This window comes from Triturus cristatus, chromosome 9, assembly GCF_964204655.1.
Source record: "Triturus cristatus chromosome 9, aTriCri1.1, whole genome shotgun sequence".
In the NCBI taxonomy this organism is placed as follows: domain Eukaryota; kingdom Metazoa; phylum Chordata; class Amphibia; order Caudata; family Salamandridae; genus Triturus; species Triturus cristatus.
In genome coordinates this window covers 1,057,945,134-1,057,966,256 of record NC_140592.1, presented here as the reverse complement: position 1 = coordinate 1,057,966,256, position 21,123 = coordinate 1,057,945,134, and the positions used below count along the sequence as shown (strand labels likewise).

General features: G+C 47.0%; 1 protein-coding gene across 1 annotated transcript in view; it reads left to right on the top strand.

Moving 5' to 3' along the window:
* The first annotated feature begins 3,378 nt into the window (after positions 1-3,378).
* The window catches only part of FBXO33 (F-box protein 33), a 112,046-nt gene continuing 94,301 nt past the window's right edge, over positions 3,379-21,123 (top strand). The window contains exon 1 of the mRNA XM_085626935.1: positions 3,379-3,927. Coding sequence (XP_085483061.1) covers positions 3,443-3,927 — 485 coding nt within the window. The 5' untranslated portion in view covers positions 3,379-3,442. The remainder of the gene's footprint in view (positions 3,928-21,123) is intronic.

Genomic DNA, 21,123 nt, shown 5'->3' with positions numbered 1-21,123 from the left:
AACACATACGCAATATTGACTGAAAGGCAAGCTTGGGGGACAAGCCTTTGCCTCAACGTGCCCTGTTGTGGTTGAACGAGCAGCCAGCCTTATGCCAACAGACCTGGTTCTGGGGTCTCGAGAAGCCCCCACAGCCAAAATATTTCTGCTTCACCATCCAGTCTTCGATCCCCTTGCGAGCCAGGCAGACTTTCACCGCAAAACTGTCCCCTGTGAGGAAACAATGAGACAGGCACTTCAGGGCTTTGGTGAGGGAGACCATAAAAGCAGAAACACAACAGTGAAATGTGGCTCTCCAGCTGCAGACCTCGTGGTTCTCAATGGACCCACACTCAACTTGCTAGTCACAAATCACAGTAAGAAACGAATCTGTGAAATTAACTACTATATCCTGCACAGATCATACCTTAGTCCTGAGACGATAAGGAGGTATTTTCAGGTGGATGAGGTCGTTAGCCCTAGAAGTGGGAAGAAAGACGCACACATATTGCTCATGTTTTGGGCAGGCCCTTCCCTGCACAATTTTTCCGAGGAGATCATGGCAACGATCAAGACTGTCATTGAGACTTCCCTGTTCCCCAGGCCATTGCCTGCTAGGTTGGTTTATACATACAGCTATAACCAAAGTTACTGGCAAATTTCAGGACCTAGCCTACGTACTAGCCAAACATGAAATTGCAAGACACTGGAAGTCACCAGGTGGGCCCTGAATAACTGCATGGAGGAGGGATATGGAAAAATGGGTGAGATGTGAGGGAAGGGTACTACTCACGGAGGCTAGACGTGGCATTGGCAAACTAAAGACAGCCAGGGCCTGGAAAGTGCTGGTGGACGGTTTTGTAACCCCGGAATCTGAAACCCCGGTGGCGTCGCCTGCAAGAATGTAACAGCAGGAAATATGACGGGATGCTCTGGGCCCCCATTGATGGTCTGGCGAGCCTCCTGCTACTTCTGCACACTGCCAAGCATGACACTGAATACTAGACCTATTAATCTACATTAATCACCAGTGTACACGGATGTATTACCCTTACTACCAATTTTAAGATATTGTACTGACTCACTGGGGGTGTGTAAGGGGAGAAGGGATGTGAATATTTGATACACTAAGGGTCTAGATGTGCAATGCATCGTTAACACTGTCATTGCTTGAATGTGTCGACTGCCTCATCGCAGTACAATGTATTTTCAGAAAAACCCTAATAAAGTTTGTTGATTTTTTTTTAAAACAGAAACCTATCTCTGCCCGCTACTGTCCAAAAACTATTCTGGGCAAAATAAATTCAGTGTAAAAGTTGAAAAAAGGGGTTAAACTATATACTGTAAAAAACAGTTTAAAAGATTGCCAGGATAATGCTATTAATGTAGTCACACAAATGGTTGCAAGTTCCAATGACCACAGGGTCCTTTCTCTAGAGAAAATGGTACGGCTTGGCTAGCATTTTCAGGTAAAATGACAATTTTACATATTTGACAAGCGGGGAGTCAGCATAGGAAATAGTGTTCTTAAAATGAGGACAGTCAATAGGGGTAAAAAAAAATCTAACTATTCTAAGCAAAAAGAAAAGTTTGCTGAGGAGAATAATAAAGATATTGTACTTTCAGGATTTTCTCTGTGTTTGCACACAACAGCTGCTCATCAGGGCCCATGGAAGAAAGAGTAGTGGATGAGATATGCCAAAACAAAAAAGATAAGGGGGTAAAGTTAAACTCGGTTTATTGAATGCATTATATGATGAAAGACAAGAGAGAAGGCTGGTAAAACGAGAAGAAAAAAAAAAATCACTGACCACGCTTGAAATGAAGTTACCCCATGTCTCTGAAATGGTTCCCAGTTGAGAATTATTGGACACCTCCGCTGTGGATTATGCATTCAAGGATACCTTCGCTTTATTTCCTCTTTGATTTCTTTCAGTAATCCATTTGGACTCCTTTTGTTCCAATTTCCTGTAAGCAAAAATATCAAATCATGCCCAAAAAGACAAGACGAAGAGAGCGAGCTGGCACTGAAAACTCCTCCCCTCCCTGCAGTTTGTCTCATTTTTAAAGAGGGAGCGGTTGGGGAAGGGAGACCTACTAGAGGGGCATGGATATGAGAACTTGCTCGACCAGTCGCCAAGGAAGCGCGACCGCTCAGGAAAAATAAAATGAAACCGGCAGTGCTGAAAAGGCAAATATGCACTTTTGGGAGCAGAAAGCGCATTTCTAAGCTGAGCTCTGCACATCGCCAAGCAACAGCCTGATAAAGAAAGTAAACAGGTGCACTCGTGGGAACAGCCTATGACAGTTGATCTAGTCATTAAATGAACAGCAAATGTGACGAGATAAGGTCAAGATTAACAGTCCTGTTTACAGAAATGTTCATGGCTACTCAAGCACGAACTGCTCTTTCAGAATTCAAAAAAAGAGTTCCTCAGGCAGTAACTAAAATGGGAAAGTGGAGGGCTAATGGGTGCTGCTCTGTGGGAGTGAACAATCGAAGAAAAGGAGGAACAAATAGGGTAGATTAACCACTTGAAAGCTAGTACACTGAAAGAAACAAATGAAAAGCAATGGGATGGCTATAAGCCCACAAAGTATATACAACATGTCTCGAAGAGCCCGCACAGCACTGTGTAGACTTGACCTAACTAGTACAGACTATTTCATGTTCAGACCTTTGCAGAATCTAATCATGTAAATAGATAACCTGTATTTTCGATGGGGAATGTGGCAACCCTGATCCTGGGGCTTTTCAGATCTGCCCAGTCTTTAGCTGCAATGTGGAGTTCTGTCTGCAGTGGTATCCATATTCTTGCTTTAACCGATTGGCGTAATAATTACTGTTGATCTAGATATAGTGCTCTAACCTGGCTATTTGTACACGCTATGCAAAAATAACAAAATAAATAAATTTACTATGATGCCACGGTTAAGAACAATTTTACATAAAGGGAAAAAAAAACAGCTGTGGTTAGGTACCGAAAGTATTTTGAAACAAAACTTGAATTTTCTAAGAGACCTTCAATATTTTCCGCGAGAGGTCTTTGGGTAGGCATACCCCACCTCCTGCGCCAAGAAGCCCTGCTATGCAGTCCTTCGTTCATTTCTTACGACGTCACAATTTCTCTCATCCGGAAGTGAATATCGCTTCATCGAACTGACGCTTGAGCTCCGACAAACAACAACACGCCCATCTACCAGGCCCAACCATGTCCTCACAGGGGAGGCTAGACAGATAGCCTGAATTGAGCGCCTTGTTTCAGCAGAGCGTACCAGTGTGCCTAGCACACATTTAGTGTAAATATTACTAAAGGAATTATGAAGGTAGCCGGCAGAGGAGTGCTTGGCAGAAGCCTAATTCTTATCTGAATCATTCTGGCGTCCCCTCGGCTCTGAGTGGATGCGCCGACAGGGCAGAGAGGAAAGGCGGCCCCGCCCCTCTTTGGCCGCTTGTCATTGAATGTTGTTGTTGTGCTCTCAGCCCGGAGCCCAGCGGCAGCAGGTTGTGGCAACGCCGGGGGTGTGCGGCTGTCGCGGGGAGCCCATGGCCGCGCTGTGCGGGGAGGTGGGCGCCGCGTCGCTGCCCAGCGAGCTGATCGTGCACATCTTTTCCTTCCTGTCTGCGCCCGACCGGCTTCGGGCCTCGGCCGCCTGTTCGCGCTGGCGGGACTGTCTCTTCTACCCGGCGCTTTGGCCCGAGCTGCAGCTCAGCTTGCGGGTGTCGCCCGCCGAGCGGCCGCGCCTGGAGTACCTCATGCGCAAGTGCGGTTGGTTCGTGCGGGAGCTGCGGGTGGAGATCGCCGCTGAAAACTATCCGAACGCCACTTCCACGGGTGGCGGGGACCTCGCTGGTCCCGACCCGCAGCACAGCTCTCGCTGGATGGACGTGCTGCGCACCTACCTGGAGCTGGTGCTGTGCGTGCTGAGCAGCATCAGCAACAACAGGTAGGCATGATGCGGCTCGGTAGCCACAAACCTATTATTGCCACACCTGTTACGTTTCGGTTTGTTGTTCCCTGAGTATGTTTATTTCACGGTCCTGGTTGCGTGCATTGTAATGTTAAATATACGTAGTTGTTTATCTCAACGTTGTGACTATTATGTTTGCATTTGCACGGAAATATTCTCCTTAGTAGGTTTACGAGGTGATACAGACCACAGGAATTCGATTATTGGTGTAGTGGAAGCTAATGCACCCGAAAGTAGGAAATTTCTCCCGCCTGTGTCTGAGTCGCTGCAGCTCCGGGGCCAGCTGGGCCAAACCCTCATGCTGCCAAGACTGAACCACGACATATATTCGATGGGACGAAGAGGCTATTTAGCAATGTTTATACTCAGCAGCCCTCAGTTCTAACGAGGATCGTCACACATTGAAACGCAGGCTCACCTTCGACTCTTTTTTTCCCCCCATGAAAAACAATGTTTTGGATGCATTGTGAAGGGTAACAGAAAGGCACTAAATGGCAAGCATTTGCAATGCAATAGTCACTCATTTACGAGAGTTTGAGTCGTTGGCATTGTAAATGACAATGCTTTTTATTTATGTTTTCAAAACCTGCAAGCAGTGTGTAAACACGCACTTTGTTCTTATAGTTGTTGCTTACGAGAAGCAAGGCTGGCAGTAACTGCCTCTTTTACTGCCAACCCTCTTGTGAGCAAGGACTAAAAGTACAGAGTGAGTGTTTACACATTGCTTGCAGGTTTTCAAAACACAAATAAAATTGGGGAGAGGTGTTGGCCAAACGGCTAGGGCGGTCGAGCTCGGAGCTGGGGAACTGGGTTTGAGTCGCGGCAGGGATGCACAACATCCTGTGGTTATGGGCAAATCACTTAATTACCCTGTACCTAACAAAAAATGAATGTGGCGCAACTGGTGCTCATGTAAAGCACTCTAATACCCGATACCTTTGGGTCAAGTTCACGTTATATAAAACTGTAAAAAAAATATATATATATAATCATTGTCATTCACAATGATATATGTATATCATTGTCATTCACAATTCCAATAGCTCAAACGTTCGTAAATGCAAGACCTATCACACTGCAAATGCCTTTTTGTTTGTTTTGTTTTTGCCCAGTGAGAAGATCTAAGTGTGACAGGTATAGTTCGACCCTGGGCCAGTGGTTTTGTGCCTCAGGACTCAAGTCGCAACCCACAGATGAGGCCTAACAAGGTGGAACAAGTCTGAGCTGGCTTTTGTTCCCTTTTGGGAGGAATGCCAGCTTGCAACTTGGCTTGGCTAGATTCGTACCACTGAGTCTGGGCCATGGGAGGTTTGCCTAGTTACATAGGGGCAATGGAATGGAATGCATCCTATAGGAATTGCCAGTGGTTGACCTTAATTTAAGAATTTCGCTCATAACATCCCTTTTATGAAAAAATATATATTTAAGAGTTAAACAATGTGTGTGTGACAAGCATGTCCAAACATAGGTCATGGTCGCTGTTGTGCAGGGCTCAAAGAGTACTTCACTGATGAGGCCCACTAAGGGCGAAACTGGTCTGTGGTTACTTTTGTTCCAATTCTGAAGGATCTAACCTAGTAGTTCAGGCTGGACGTTCCCCATTGGAGAGGGATACTGATGTGCATATATCTAAGCCACTATTAATTACCAGTGCCTGAGATTAAATACAATAGTTCACTCCTCAGTTTTTTGGTTTTCTTGTACATGTTAGTGACACCTGGAGCCAAGCCAGCCTTGGTATTTTTGCCAAACACACTATTTATGCTGGGTATTTTAAGTCTATATACAGTACAACTACAAGTCCTGGAGTACAAATCTGTTGGATAAAATGTCAGGAATGACTGAAGGTTTTATACTAAACTCCGTAATGTTCATACTCCAATACACAATTCTGGAATAAACAGATTTGATAAGAGCTTGTTTAAATTGAAACTTATCAATGGTACCTGTATTTTCAGAGACACTTTGCAGTGAAATGCATATACCTCCATGTATGTTATGCTGTAGAGTAAATGAAGAGCAGCGAGGATAGCTAGTGATGTGAAGGAAATATGTTACAGCAAGAAGATAGCGATGTAAAGAACGCTAAGGATAGCTGCCATCAATCATTCATTCAGATCAGGAAGGAGAGGCCGGCTATTGTTAACCAGGAAGGAGTGCCTTTCTTACTTTCAAAAGCTTACATTCCAACCACAGTATGCTTTTGTGCCTGTATCTCAACCAGGCTCCAAAGTTAATAGAGAGGCCCCCATAAAATAACACCATAGCATACCTATATGGTACTTATTTCATGAGTCAGACACCGTATTGCATGTGGCTGCCATTGTTTAAGGGCAGCGTACCGGGCCACTGCTGACCCAAAAATGAAACTGAAAGTGCGCCGAAAATAAAAACGAGAAGCGGCTGCTGCAGCCATTGTAAAATAAATAAAAAAGTGGGCTCAGTTTTATTTTCATTTATTAAAACGGGTTGCCTCTTATAATCCTCCTGCTGAGCAGCAGCGCAGGTGAAATAGTTTTTATTATATTAAATTAAGTGGGCACCATAATGCGCAGCACCCATGCATGAAACTGACTGGTACGATGCCTATCCTGTCAGTTGTCCTAGGCTAGTGGTGTTGGCGGTGGGCCCGCCCTCAGACAGAGCACTAGGAGGGCCGGGTTTATTGATTTCTAAAAAACAATAATGATCAAATGGGTGCTGCGTGCCTGTGCATATTAAATTAAGCAAGCACTGTGATCTTGCATTGCGCCTGTGCATATTAAAATAAGTGGGCGCCGTGATCATATGCGTTGCCCTTGCATATTAAACTAATTTAAGTGGGCACCATGATAATGCACAGTGCCCGTGCATACAAAAGTAAAGAGTGCGTCGTGTTAATGATAAAGCACAGTCTGACGCGCTGTGAAAGAAAAATAATGTTTTACGTACGCATTGCCCCTCGCATCACATGTTTCTCCTTGTGAGTGTTTGCAAGCAGTGAAACGAGGCTGGGTTAAAAAAAAACGGTTGTGGGAGAGAATGTCCTCATGCGTGCAACAGCTGGTAGGAGAAAGTCCTTTAAGAAAATAGTGCTCACAGTCTGTAATTAAATCATCCTGAGTAACAACACAAGTAAAAGGACCAGTCCTCATGGGAGAAACCAAAAGTAGAAAAGGCGGTACTAAGGAGGGACTATACTAAGCCTATTGACGAATCAAAAGCAACCATTTATATAAATATAACCCGGTATTTGTAAAGTAAACTAATCACCTCTAAGGGTCTCAAGGCGCTGGGGGCTGTCGGGGTGATTAAGCTAGCTATTGCCCAGTCACAGGGTGCTGGGCTGAGCTGGCGCCAGGAATCGAACTGTGAGCCCTGCTCTCCGGAGTCAGCCATCCTGGCTGCTGTGCCACACCTCTCCTTGAGAAAGGACAGTAACCAGAGCCAATTGAAAAGATGTGCGGAGCTTCAAGTCCATACCTGAATACAACATGTCTCGAAGAGACAGCGCAAGCGCTGCCTAGGCAAGATCTCAAAACTGGTCCTGACAGGCCAAATGAAGGACCGCTTGACTTGTGCGCCGAATTCATGCAAGAACGTTATGCCCCTTTATGTGTTCTTGCACAATGCATAGATACATAGATTTTGTTCCGAAGAACCTATGACTTTGAAATCCTTTAACCTTCTGTTAATTACTTCGCTTTTCCTTGTCGCTGTATTTACATATGAGTATTGTTCATGCCTACAGAAAAGCGCTCTAGGTTCAAAGATAAATGGATGTGTTTTTTAACTTCACCTATTTTAGGAGTACAAAAATACATGTTTTGGTTTGTTTTTGCCTAACAGACCTAGCCGTTTTTTTCCACCAAATATGGATTACCAATTGAGGTGGCTATGACATGGTCTTCACAGAGAAAGGTTTGTTGATTCCAGTTTAGTGGCACTGTGGGAGGTTGTTATTGGTGCTCTTTTTTTGTTTGCTTTTAGATCCTTCTGGGACTTGCTTGAATTTTCGTGGATGATAACATCTGTTTTCGGTGTCAAGAGACTCCTTGGTATCTGATCAATGACTTTAAACATTTGTGTCTATGCACTGGTCTTTTCTCCATGGGCTTGAACATCACGATTCTTGTCGGGCTTTACGAGATGAAAGCACAGGTCTGCTGCAGAACTAAACTGTTGCCACTTCTCCAGACACAAGGTCGGGAAGTGGGTAATTGTAATACATTTTTAATGGGAAAACGTTTTAGATGGTTTTGGTTGGGCCTTAACCTGAAGCTTGTAAGAGGCCCAAACATATGATTCACCGTCTATCCTCTGGGCCTGCAGTCTAATCTCAAAAGGTACTGTGATATTCCTGGTGGCGAGGATGTTTCATTTGAGGGACATACATGTTTTTTTTTTTTTTTTAACTTATTTTTATTGCCATTTTTACATTAGACACATTGTACATCATATAGATCTTTCAGATAGTTATATCAGATTGTACATTCAATAGTGGTACACATCAACTGAGGGACATATATGTTATATCCTATTATGGAAGTTTACTGATGTATGTAGGCTTCATCTGAAGCGATGATTGTTTAACCTTAAAGCCGGTGCATCCAGCTGTGGATATGGGAATTATTTCCAGTGGTGACCAGTATATGCTGAAGCGTTCATTGTGTCGTCGTTCCAAGCAAGCTGTGGGAACAGTATGTTTTATTTGCTCTGGATCCAGTGTCCAATACTGACAGTGCCTGTCACACAAAGTTGCCTTCAGTTACAGAAGGATATAGCATTGCATATAAAACTGTTGGGAAATTTAGTGTATGCTCCATATGGGGAGATTGAATACAAAGGACCTATCCGCTCCTCATTTCCCCGCCCCTACTACCATACTTCAGAGGCAGCACCAAAGATTAGAGGACACCCTGCTACCCCACCTACCCTACCGTGTCAGGTATGAGTCTGGGTGGGGGGGATCACACCAGGGGACCAAGATCATCAAAATCGGGTAAGTACTTTTTAAAATAGCAGGTTTAGAGAGAGCAGGTTTTTTATACTTTAGATCGTAATTGAAGCACTTCGCAGCAATGTTAACCTAGGAAGGAAACATACGCTGCATAAGGTCACTTTACTGCAACTTGCAGGACCCTTCCCCGGGACTTAAGGCGTGTATGGGACAAGGTCCAAGGCAGCACCAACAAGTCACCTTGGGAGACAATGGGGTGTCCGGGTGCAGAGGTGTTTTTCAGCATCAGGTGATTTTGATACTTTAAATCGTGATTGAAGCTCCTTGCTGTAATGTTAACCTTTGGAGGCAAAACATGTTTTGCATTCGGACACTCAACAGCGACTTGCAGCCCAATCTTTTGGACTTGAGGTGAATATGGGGCAAGGTCCAAGGCAGCACCAACTGTTCACTTCAGGCAGCACTGGGGTGGCCGGGTGCAGATGTGCTTTACAGCGTTGGGTGTTCCATTCAAGTCTATGGAGATGGGTCACTTGGAAAAGAGGCTGCAGGCTCGGACTAGGGGACCAGACGGGCTGAACCAACAAGGGGGATCAGGCCTCACGATGCTTGGGGACACCTTCAGTCCTCTTCTCCATGGGCCAGGGGCAATGGTTGTAGAGGTGTCCATAGGCGTCAGGTTTTTGTCACCGGTAGCAGTCGTGGTAGAGGGGGGCCTGCGAACAGAAGCTACTAGCAGTGTTGGGGAGTCCACAGTGGGCAAGTCCAAGGTAGCCTTGTCTCTGGAGTGCCAGGGAAACTCACTGGCACTAATGGCCCACTTCAGCTCGGGCCAAGGAAGCTGGGGTGCAGTGGTGCCTTGCGGTGTTGAAATTTTGCATTTCCGGAGTCTTACAGTGTTGTTTGGGTTGCATCCTGGATGAAAGGAAACAGCTCAGCTGTTCCACATATGGCCCTGGTTCTTTGTTGAAGGCATGCAGGCCACCCAGGCTTTGGTAGCACAGCAGCTGCAGGACGAGGCAACTTTTGGCGCACTGTGTCGGGGACAGCAGATTGGCATTGGGTCAGTTGCTTCTTTCACAGTCTGTGTCCTTCGTATTTCGGCAGGAATCTGCTTCTCTGGTGGCAGGGTCTCCCCTAAATACTGAATTATGGGGCATTAGGGGAGTGTGGCATAGTAGTAGCCAATAGGCTACCTATCCTTGGGGTCAACATGCCCCCTATACAAGCATTTCCTGTGGGAAGTGGGCATAAACCTGTCCCAGAATTCCTAAGTTTGCTATCACCAAGATGTCCAACTTTTAAATTTGCCTCACCTTCAGGTAGGTGTGGCACTAGCTTAAGGGTGGACAAGCCTATCTGAGTAGCACTCTGGACATAGGGGGGTTGTCTTCCTCTCCTGTGAGAAACCTGATTCGCATACCAAAGGCAGTGGGCACCTTGAAGCTCCCCTGCCTTGAAATGCTAATCTGCAGGGAGTCAGGCTTGGTTTCTGGCCTCATGATAGCAAAGGCCCTCACCCCTGGGAGTCAGAAACTTGTCTCTGGTGGCAGGCTGGTGAAAACCAGTCATTCGGCACACCAGTAGCTGGTAGGTCTCCAGAGGCTCCTCTAATGTGCCCTCTGGGTTCATGTATTACTATATTCAACACTGACATCGGTATGGGTTCATTAATATCAGATGCTTGATAACCGACATCCCTAATTTCAATGAAGCAGTCATGTAGCTGGGGAACTCTGTTTTCACCAGTGTCCAGCACATGCTTTTAAAATGGCTTGCCTGATCACTTGTACTGGAAGAAATGTAACTGACCAAGTAGGGTGGCATATCTGCTCCTGCAGTTATGCCCTCACATGTAGTATAGTACACCCGCCATAACGTGGTAAGGCCTGCTGTAGGGGTGACTTACCTATTTTGCATGCAGTGTCTGCAGGCATGGTACACAAGCTGTGTGCCATGTCATGTTTCTTTCTTGTCTGCGCCAAGACACACTGCCTGCAGTGACAGTTTGCATGAGCTTGGTGAGGAGTCCCTTAAGGTGGCACAATTTGTGCTGCAGCCCTTTAGAACCCTCTTTAGTATCGCAGGCCATGGCTATCATTTACTAGGGACTTACAGAGGGTTCTAAAGGTATCGCCAATTGGGGTAAACAATTGCACAGTTTTGGGAAAGCGGGCTTGCACTGGGGACCTTTTTAGCAGGAACACTGTGCACTTCCAAGCGAAATCACTTCAAATACCAGGCAAAAAGTGGGGGAGACCATGTCATAAAGGGGCAGTTTCCTTCACAGGTGTTCAAAGGAGTGCTGGAATCTAAAATACTCATTCTTGGTGGAAATGTCTCTACTATGAGTAGATGGCAATAAATCAATGACTGATTAAAAGACGCAGAGGCAGCGGTTGACTGATTTCGCAAACTCTACCACACTCGGCCAATTGGTGGATAGCATACTGACTGACAGACAATACAATACCCTAATGCACGCCAAGCTGGAAGAAATACAAGGGCAATCAAGGTGAAATAACTTGCACTTGGTGGGGGTGCCTGAGTTGACGGAGGGCCCAGTTTAGACCTTTTTGTGGGACACCTCATCCTAGACATCCTGCAACCCCGGGGGCCTCTCTAAGTTTTTCTCTGTTGAAAGAACTCCTACAATGCCTGGACCACCTCCCAGACCAGGAGTACCCCCCCCAAGAACAATAATAGCTCGTATCTTCAACTATAGAGGCTGGTATGTCATCCTCCAGGCGTCCAGCCAGAAGCCTGCACTAAAATTCTAAAACACAATGATAAGCCTCTACCCTGACTTCACCTTCAGGGTGCAAAAACCAAGACAGAGCTTTGCAAAAGCGAAGAAAGAACTGAGGAACGTGACGCTTCATGCCATCAAAAGTGCCCCACAGAGAGAAGCAATACAGAGCAGTACCTGGGACGACTGCAACATGATCCCGAGGACAGTGGAGAGTAAGGGGTAAATGTGAGATCATTCATGAATATCTTTCTGATGGACTCCTTAGAGGGGGGAGTGAACTTGCCCAATTGGCACTGCCAACAACAAGGCACGCCCCGAGTGTGGACTAACACTCACATTACTAGACATGGGCAAGACCTATTGGTGCCTTAGTCGAATTGGCTAAGCTCTACCCCAGTTAAAAGTTAAACTACCATGTTTATTGGGGCGACAAGTCCTCTGCAAGTTGAGGGAAGGTGGGCAGTTCTGAGCTCAGTGTGCAGCGTGGCAGGGTGAGGATGTTCTCTGGGAAAGTTTGAAATTTAAGAATACAGGCGTTCATGATTCATTCCACATATGTTCTTGCTTGGGAAAGGAGAGGAACCCACTAATGGAAAGCAATAGATTACACGATGCAGGAAACTCAAATACCCACAGCTTCACACCGCCCATCAATCAATCAATTTGGATTTGTATAGTGCAACTAATCAGCCCTGATGGTATCCAGGCGCTAAGCTCTTGCTGGGATCAGCGGAAAAGCCAGGTCTTGAGTTCCTTTCTGAATACCGGGAGAGAGTTTGATGTCAGGCGAGGTATGAGAAGGAGCATCCTCCACTGTAGCTTCGGTGGATGCAGGGGGTGTGAGCGAGGGTGAGGGAGTTAGAGCACATGTGTCAGGAGGGTTGGTGGTAGTTGATGCAGTGTTTGGTGAATGCTGAACCTTGGGTTGTGGATGGCCTTGTTAGCGTTTATAAGGATCTTGAATTTGCATCTCTTCTGGATGGGGAGTCAGTGGAGGTTCCTGATGTGGGGGTGATGAAGGTCTGTTTGAGGAGGTCGTGGATGAGCCTGGCATTAGAGTTCTGTATCGTCTGTAGTCTCTTAAAGAGTGGGTTGGTGATTCCTGCGTAGTGTGTTGCCGTAGTCCAGCCGGCTGGTGGACTGTGAGCCATCTGTAGATATTTCGAAGCATGCACAGGGTGCGGAGGCAAGCAAAGGAGACTGCATTGATCTGACATTTCATGGTGAGGGTGCTGTCCAGGATAATGCCATGTTAGTGAGCGTGGTCTGTAGGCATCGGTGTGGGTCTGATTTCGGAGGGTCACCAGGTGGTCTTCCACAGGAAGGTGTTGTACCCAAAAATCAGCACTTCAGTGTTGAGCTTCAAGCAGTTGGTCTTCATCGAGTGGCTGACGCTCGCCATGCAGTACAGGAAGTGGAAGTAACAGCCAGAGCCCACCCCCTGCCAAGAACGTCATCTGCCTGACGCTTAGAAATACGGTTAATAGATGTGACAATTGTTATAATTTCTTTTATCATAAGCTTGAATTTTCTTTTTTTGTGATATTGTGTTTCTTCTTGTTGAAGCTGATTGTTTTGAACATACATTGATTTTATGACTAGGGCAGTGGTTGGCATAGAATTGTTCTAGAGCTGAATATTTCTTGCTAGTTCTAGCCAGGATTCCCCTTGATGCTGGTCTTTTTGTAGTCTTAGAAGTGTAGGGGTCTTCAGACAGCGAGAGTATATATGAAATGATAATGACCAGGATTTCTAAAGAGCAGCAGATGCCCATAGGCGTCTTGGCTTGGTGTCGTCTGCGTAAGACATGATGTTGCGGCCAAGGGCTCTGACGATGTTGGCCAGGGGTGATATGTAAGTGTTGAACAGGATGGGGCTTGAGGGACCCTGCAGATGATGCTCTTTAGTTCTGAAGTGAAGGGTGGTAGATGCATTCTCTGGTCTGTCCTGTGAGGGAGGATGCAATCCATTTGAGGGCGTCTCCCTGGATCTCCTGATGTGGCAAAGTCTCTTGATGAGGGTGTGGTGGGATATGGTATTGAACGCTGCAGAGAGCTTGTGGAGGATTAGGGCTGTTTCTCCCCGGTCGAGAAGGGTTCTGATGTCGTCCGTGGCAGCTTAAGGTGATGTCCTGGAACATTAAAGGCCTTGGGCATTAGCTGAAAAGAGGTATAGTCCTGCAACACATCAAGCGACAGAACCCCAATATCGTATTACTCATGAGAACCAGCTCCGAGGCAACTTCTGCAAAGCGATGTCTAGCTGTGGCTAAATCTGACAGTTCATGCTGGCCACCCCCAGGACTGCAACTCCACTGGCTACGCTTACAGGGGCTCTTGGTCTTGTAAACACTTGGCATCTCTTCCACCCAGAGGTACGCAAGTATACGTTCCTATCAGAAGTAAACAATAGTTCCTCACGCCTTGATCACATATTCACACTACACTCCCACATAACCCAAGTAGCTGCAGTTAAACACCTAGCCAGGGGCAAATCTGACCATTTGCCAGTATGGTTAGATCTGAGGTGGGACTCCAGCCCAAGAACCATCCACACATGGTATTTGAAAGATCACAAGGTAATGAAAGTCTTAGGACAAGTGGCAGACCAATACTTAACCACTAATGTGGGTTCGGTAGGGTCGGACGCAAGTATTTTTGAAGTCTTTAAAATAGTGCTCCTGATGAACAATGCCCCAGACGCTTTACAACAGCTCAGGGCTAAATTGAAACCAGAGGTGGGGGACTTTGATGAGGTAAATGGGAGCGTTAGGAATGTCGCCATCAAGTCAGGGTTCTGATTAGTGCAACTCTGCATACTCCACAGCTCCTACTTCTTTCGAACTGCCATCCATTCCATAGACAGATGCCTTACAGTAACCTGCTTGAGGGGGATGTGGTGACGTGGGGACATTCCTTCATGTGGTGTGGAGCTGCCCCAGGGTACAAACATAGAGGACATCCCTTAGGGCAATGATGAGTGCCGTAACTGGGTGGCGTAACCGGATTCCCCATACCAGACACAGCTAAATGCTGTTTATTGGACATTTGGGGAGATGATCCTCCGCCCAGATACACAAGCTATTGCTGTCCTTGGGCTGAGGAGTAGCAAAACGGAGCATTGCACAGGGGTGGGGGGGCGATGGAAACCCCGGCATTGCAGGACTGGAAGAATGATATGAACTGATGCATGCTGGTTGAAAAGACAATCTACCAAAGCAGGGAATGCCCCTGGAAATGGGAGAAGGAATGGTATCCTTGGCAGGACTACAGAGGGTGTTGTGGGTGGGGCAGGGGAGCCAGAAGCCTTTATTATGCTGAATGCTATGTTTTACCTTTTTGTTTGTGTTTAAAGCCAATAAAAATAACAAAAAAAATGTACTTCCAAATACAAGGGCACACAAACTGCTATTAAATGTTTATTTTAATTTAGGATTGAAGCCGCAAAAGCAGTGTGGACAGGCTATTGGCTGAACCTCACGATAGAGAGTAGAGCGTGTTTTGTGGAGGTGTTGGTTGGCGCTGTAGTGGCGGTTGGAGGCAGGACCAGCCCCTACAAGCATGCAACATGCCTGTACAGGATGCAGGCAGTGGTAGCGGTGTTAACGGGGCTTGTACCATGTTCCGACACTTTCTTAGGACCCGCTGGGCACATTTCTGGCTACATCCCTTGCTGCGTACGTAGCCAATTTCTACCTGGGCCCAGAGGTAGCAGGAAAGCTGAGCTCCCTACATTCCTTATTTATTTTTCACCAGCAGTCTTTGGTCTGACCTTTTGTCGCAAGGAGGGCTACAGTGGTGGGCAGTAACTCTGCAGTGTCCCAGGAAGCGGCTGGTGCCTGCTCTGCATGAGGAGCAGTTTGCTGCTCAATACATGGATGATGCCTGACCCGAGGAGGGATTTATAGACAGTCCTTGTGCAGGCCTGATGATTGTAGGACCTGGTTTAAATCAGGGTAGTGACAGGAAGGACAGCCTCTAGTTTCTTCGAAGCACTGTTGTAGATGCTTTGTGAATGTGCCTTTAGTTGTCTTTTGAAGGAAGACTTTGGCCCACCTGAATAATACCTACTTGATTCCCCCCCCCCCTTCCATTGTGACTCAATTAAGTTTCAGAGAATAGAAGTGGAGGTAGAGGAGAATACAACACTTCTGCATGGCATAAGGGAAGGGAGGGGAGCTTGAGAAGACTGTGCAGATGCCTCAGATAATAACACTAAGAAGTGGCCAGGGGAGCTCGTGCCATGGAATGCACTGTCTGGTTTGGTGCTTCCCAATCTTGAAAGTCAAGGCTCCTATCACTCTGTGTTTTTCACATCATGTTTTGGGCTCTACATTGACAGCAAGAAAGCTGCACTCCGGAAGATTATTATCGGCAAGATTTTTCAGACAAACAGTAATCCTCCTCAAAATAAATACTCTTGTTAAAATATTCTAAAAGGTATTGCGTCCATCCCAGCCTACTTATTAATATGAGAAGAAAAAATGGGTTCCTCCCCCCGTACTCAGTTTTTTTTCTCAGCAAAACTCTGAAGTTAAACAATTTCAAGATCTTAAAAACTTTAATAATTTGGCTGTGATTAAGGAGCCTCCAATTGAAGAAATTTCTTTTTCTAAGTGTGGGACCATCAAACCATCTATTGCCGACTTTACACTGTCTGATATTGATATTAGCAGCAAACTTTTGTGCGTTCAAAACAAGCGACATATTACTCCTATAACCAGTAAAAAAACATCTTTGAAACTGGTCAGCAGCACCCCTAGTTTTAAATAGTCTCTGGTTTTAGATATCTGATTCACCTGTTATTGATCTGATATATATTTTTGGGGGTTATAAATCTGTTTATTAAGTTCTACCCAACAAATACTTGCTTGGAGAAGCCCACTGTAGTTTGAGGCCCACTTTCACAGCCCAGACCCTCCTTAATCCATGCACCTACTTCAATAACAAATATGAAGCAATCTGACACATCCAGCTCCCCCACACTTACTCAAATCTAGCTTTTGAGAAGGCCGCAGTGGCTCTATCCTTGCTAGAGGCAACGTTACACCGGCAGGTCCTCAGCCCTGTCTCATTCCAAGTCATATTCTGCAGTTCCTCTAGGGGCTCCACACCTTTTCAGATTTGTGGGGGTTTCCGCTGGCCAAATAGATCAACTCCTCAGACCTCATGCACCAGTTAAATTTCGATTCGACAGGATCAATGCCATCCTCCAGTATCGGACTATGTCCCGCCTAACCACCATCCGTTCTACTTTGCAGAAAGGGCGTGTATCTGTCCCGTGTTTTGTTATTTCCAAATACTCAACAATATTTGTTGGGGAGCGAGTTCTACAGTGCCACCAATAGCTGATGTTATTTTACTGTGGTCCTTACACTCTCCGTATCCTTGTACCCTTGGGCAATCACGTGGTGTTTAGCAGCATATCTCACTGTCTACACCCTCTCATACATTGGCCAATCTTAATCATCCTTAATAGGCTAGTTCTCATAAGGTATTCCCTGTGGAGTATTTGTAACTGCACTAGCTGGAATCTTGCACGTATAGCTACCTCCTAGGGGTACTGGCACCAGTGACAAGCGACCGACCGAAGAAGACCGGGATTCTGCCTCCGGCTCCAGGAGGGAGGGACGGACCACATTGGAAAGGCGGGACCGGACAAGCCCGGGCAACAGGAGGGAAAGATACCGGTCCAACACTATCCAAGTAAGCAGGGCGGCAAGTAAGGGCCCGCACAGAGTCCCGGAGCAGGGCGCAGGACTGCAGCGAGGGGAGCCTGGTGGAGGACCTGACAACGGAGGAGGGCAGCGCACGGGCACTGTCCAAGGGAGAGGCCCCGGCTTTAGGTGCACTACGGAAGCGTAAAGGCCAGATGACATAAGAGGCAAGGAGGAGTCCCGGCAGAAAGGGGGCATTAAACACTTTCAGGGCATAAAAGAGAAAGCAAACTTTCAAAGCCCATTCTGTGAAGCAGCGCAGGGAGAGCGGAGAACTCACAGCAACCGAGTGGACAAGGGTGCCTACACACGGGAGGTCAGTAGGGCCTAGGGAAAAAGCAAACGGAGAAAGCGCCCATGCATTGTTGCCACCTGCCAAATGCAAAGGCCCTGGACAAAGCGGAAAGATACAAGGGCACACGGAGACTGGCCCGGGAGAAAAACGGAAGGCAGCAAGTCCAAGCAGACAAGGGGCTAAAATAGTGCACCGAAGTCGCGGCCGGGGCAGATACACTGAGCAGTAGGAAATTGGAGAAACCACTAGTCAGTTGTGGTTCAGGTGGAGAAAAGGTGAACAAAGATCCCTTGACTGCCCATGGGCTGCCAACGAGCAAAAGGAATCCCTTGCCGCAGACTAGAGGCGGAGGATTTCTCCTAGGAGACAGGAGGTCCACCAGTAAGGAGGACAGAAGAGGGTTTGACGAAGAGGCGTATCACTAGCGAACATGACCACAGTGTGGGTGAAAAAAGACAGAACTCTTAAGGATATGCTGACCAAGACCCCTACAACAAATAGTGGAGACAGGTGCATATCCCCCAACCCTCAAGTGGGACAAGATGCGGAAGCTCCTGAGGAACCGGTCACACGTGCGTTCCTGGAAACGTTTTCCAATACCCTTCGGGAGGATTTTCAAGCCCTGAGGGGTGAAATAGCGTCGGAGCTGAAAGAGGTGTGCAGAGACATCGATGTGGTGGGAAGAGAGTAGCCAGCATGGAGGAGCAGAATCAAACCTGGGAGGACGAAGTGGAACAACTACAGCAAGAGGTGATATGACTTAAGGCACAACAAATAGACCTCCAGGCCCAAACGGAGGATTTGGAGAACCGGTCACGCTGGAATAACATCCAAATCAAGGGAGTTCCATCCAAAGAAGAAGGGTCAGACTTTACCCAGTACCTACAGAAACTATTCAGACACATATTGGAAGCCCCCCAAGACTTTGAAATTAAAATTGTACAAGCGCATGGGGTGGGTTTGCAAAGAAGAGCACCAGCACCCCCACCGGATTTACTAGCCTATTTGCCAGACTTTCAGATGAAAGAACAGATAATGCGCAAAGCCAGGGACAAGCATCTACTTAAATACCAGGACCACACTATTGCCCTGTACCAGGACTTGGCCATGATAACCCTACAAAAAAGGAAAGGGTTTCGTCCGGCAACAACATTTCTGAGGAGTCAAGGGGTGGCGTACTCATGGGGCACCCCTTCAGTCTGATATTCAAGTGGCAGGGCAAGCTACACCAACTTTGTTCGCTGCGAGAAACGTGCCGTATTCTTGGGATTGAGCATTTAGAGCAAGAGGATGATGCGAACCGAGGACAACCGGCACCCCAGGGCAGTTGGCAATGGGTCGTAGGAGGTCGTTCCAAAGCATTCACAATGAAGCCGGACACTTCCACGATTGCACAGGAGAGACGAGCAGTTTTAGAATCGCTGACCAAAGAGTAGACATCCCCGGAGGGCATTTGATGGACCGAGGGCCAGATAAGGGTAATAAAATGGCTCAGCAGGTGGCGGGGGGGCCTTCTGGAGATTGACCACATTATGCAACCAACTCTTTTGTGCACCAAGGACACGCAAACTCGATCTGCAGGTCCTGTACTATATGGGGAATTGTTGAGGGCTCAGTTGGGGTTAGGGTGGGGGAGGAAGGGTTCTGGGAAAAGCTTCCGACACAATAGGGACAACACGGGAGAAGTGGTGTGTTGGGAATGGGGGGCGGAGAGGAGGGATAGGAAGGTAGGGAAGTCTCCAGCTCGCATGAGTCTCACTCACATGCAATATCGTACTCCAACCTGAAGGTACTCGCACTTAATGTGAAAGGGCTCAACAATCCCATAAAGAGGAAAGCGATCCTCTCATACCTGGAGAATTCTGATGCAGATGTGTGCCTCCTACAGGAGACCCATTTGCTAACAAAGGACTGACACTGATTAAGGTAGCGAATCTTCCTCCAGCAATTTTTTTCCTCCATAGCGGAAAAGAAGGCAGGAGTGGCAATCTTGATTGCTAGACGATTCCGCTGGGAGGTGGGATATAAAATAGCGGAGATCAAAGGGAGGCTCTTAGCTTACACATCAAGGGTGGGGCGGCCACACCATAGCGGTCGAGTCGGTGTATGCCCCCAACACGGGACCAGAAGAATTCCTAAAGTCAGCCTTCTCAGAGGTTTTGGATAGCCAAGTATGCATGACACTAATAGGGGGTTATCTCAAAAATAGTTAAGCGAGTGGCTAAAGATAGATCTGGAAATCGTTACACACAATCTAGTGAACTCTCGCGGGAAGGGAATAGGTGGCTCCGATCCATGGGACTGGTAGATCTATGGCAGGAGAAACATCCTCAAAGGTTGCAATACTCGTTCTACTCTCACACCCATGGTACATATGCTTTCCTGGACTACCTAATGAGCACGTCAGAATTGAAAAGGGTGGTGGACGAGATATGCATAGTGCCGGCAGCGATCTCCGATCACAACGCCGTGATGGTATCCCTGCAGCTACCTCTACAACGAAAGTATACAGGGGGGCGGAGACTGAGAGAAAGTATGCTATATTAGGACACAGTAGTAAAACAAATCACTACACGCGTCAAAGAATATTTAGAGCTGAATGACACTGCAGACATCTCCATAGCTACGTCTTGTATGGGAGGCCCTGAAAGTGGTGGTCAGGAGGGAACTGATTGCTATTTCAGGTGCAGAAAATAAAGAGCAAAGGGAAAAAAGGGACCAATTGTTAGCACAAGTCTCGGAGCTGTAAAGGGTTCATAGAGGGACAGGAGCACCTAGGGTGTGGAGGCAGCTAAAGGCGGCAAGAATGCAGCTGTCGGGGTCGGATCTCGATAGGGCAGAATATGCAGCATTAAGGTTAAAATATTCCTATTATATAGGCGGAGACAAAACGGGCCGAATGCTGGTGAGCAAACTCAGGTCCCGGAACCAACAGACAAAGATCCAGGTAATTAGAAAGAGTAAGGAGGAGGAACTCCCAGAAGACGAGGACATAGCTTACACATTCAATGAGTTTTATGCAGAATTATACAAAGGGGAGAATAGATCAGAACAACTCATTTTTTTTTTGTTTTTTTTTTGTTTTTTAAAAGATTTTATTACGTTTTTACACCCACGGCCTTACAGACCAACATTACACATATGACCAGCAGACGAGGAATCCCCCCTCCAAATACACATCAGGAGAAATCTGTTCCACTGCATGTCTACCCTACATCCCCCACCCGCCGCCCCCTCTACCCCCACCCCCCCAGCAGCCACCTTCCATCTGGCCCTATGGCCTAAGACATCCCCGCTCCGGGCAAACGGGCAAACCCCTGCTAGTAGTCAGCCCGAAAGAGAGGGCCTCGCCGTGGCCTCCCTCCGCAGCCCTGTTCCCACCTGCGCTCTTCAACCGCTGCCCAGGTAGAATGCAGATAGCAAGTCCTCCATGAGTGTAACTAAGTGACCCCGTCCTGCATGCACTCCCC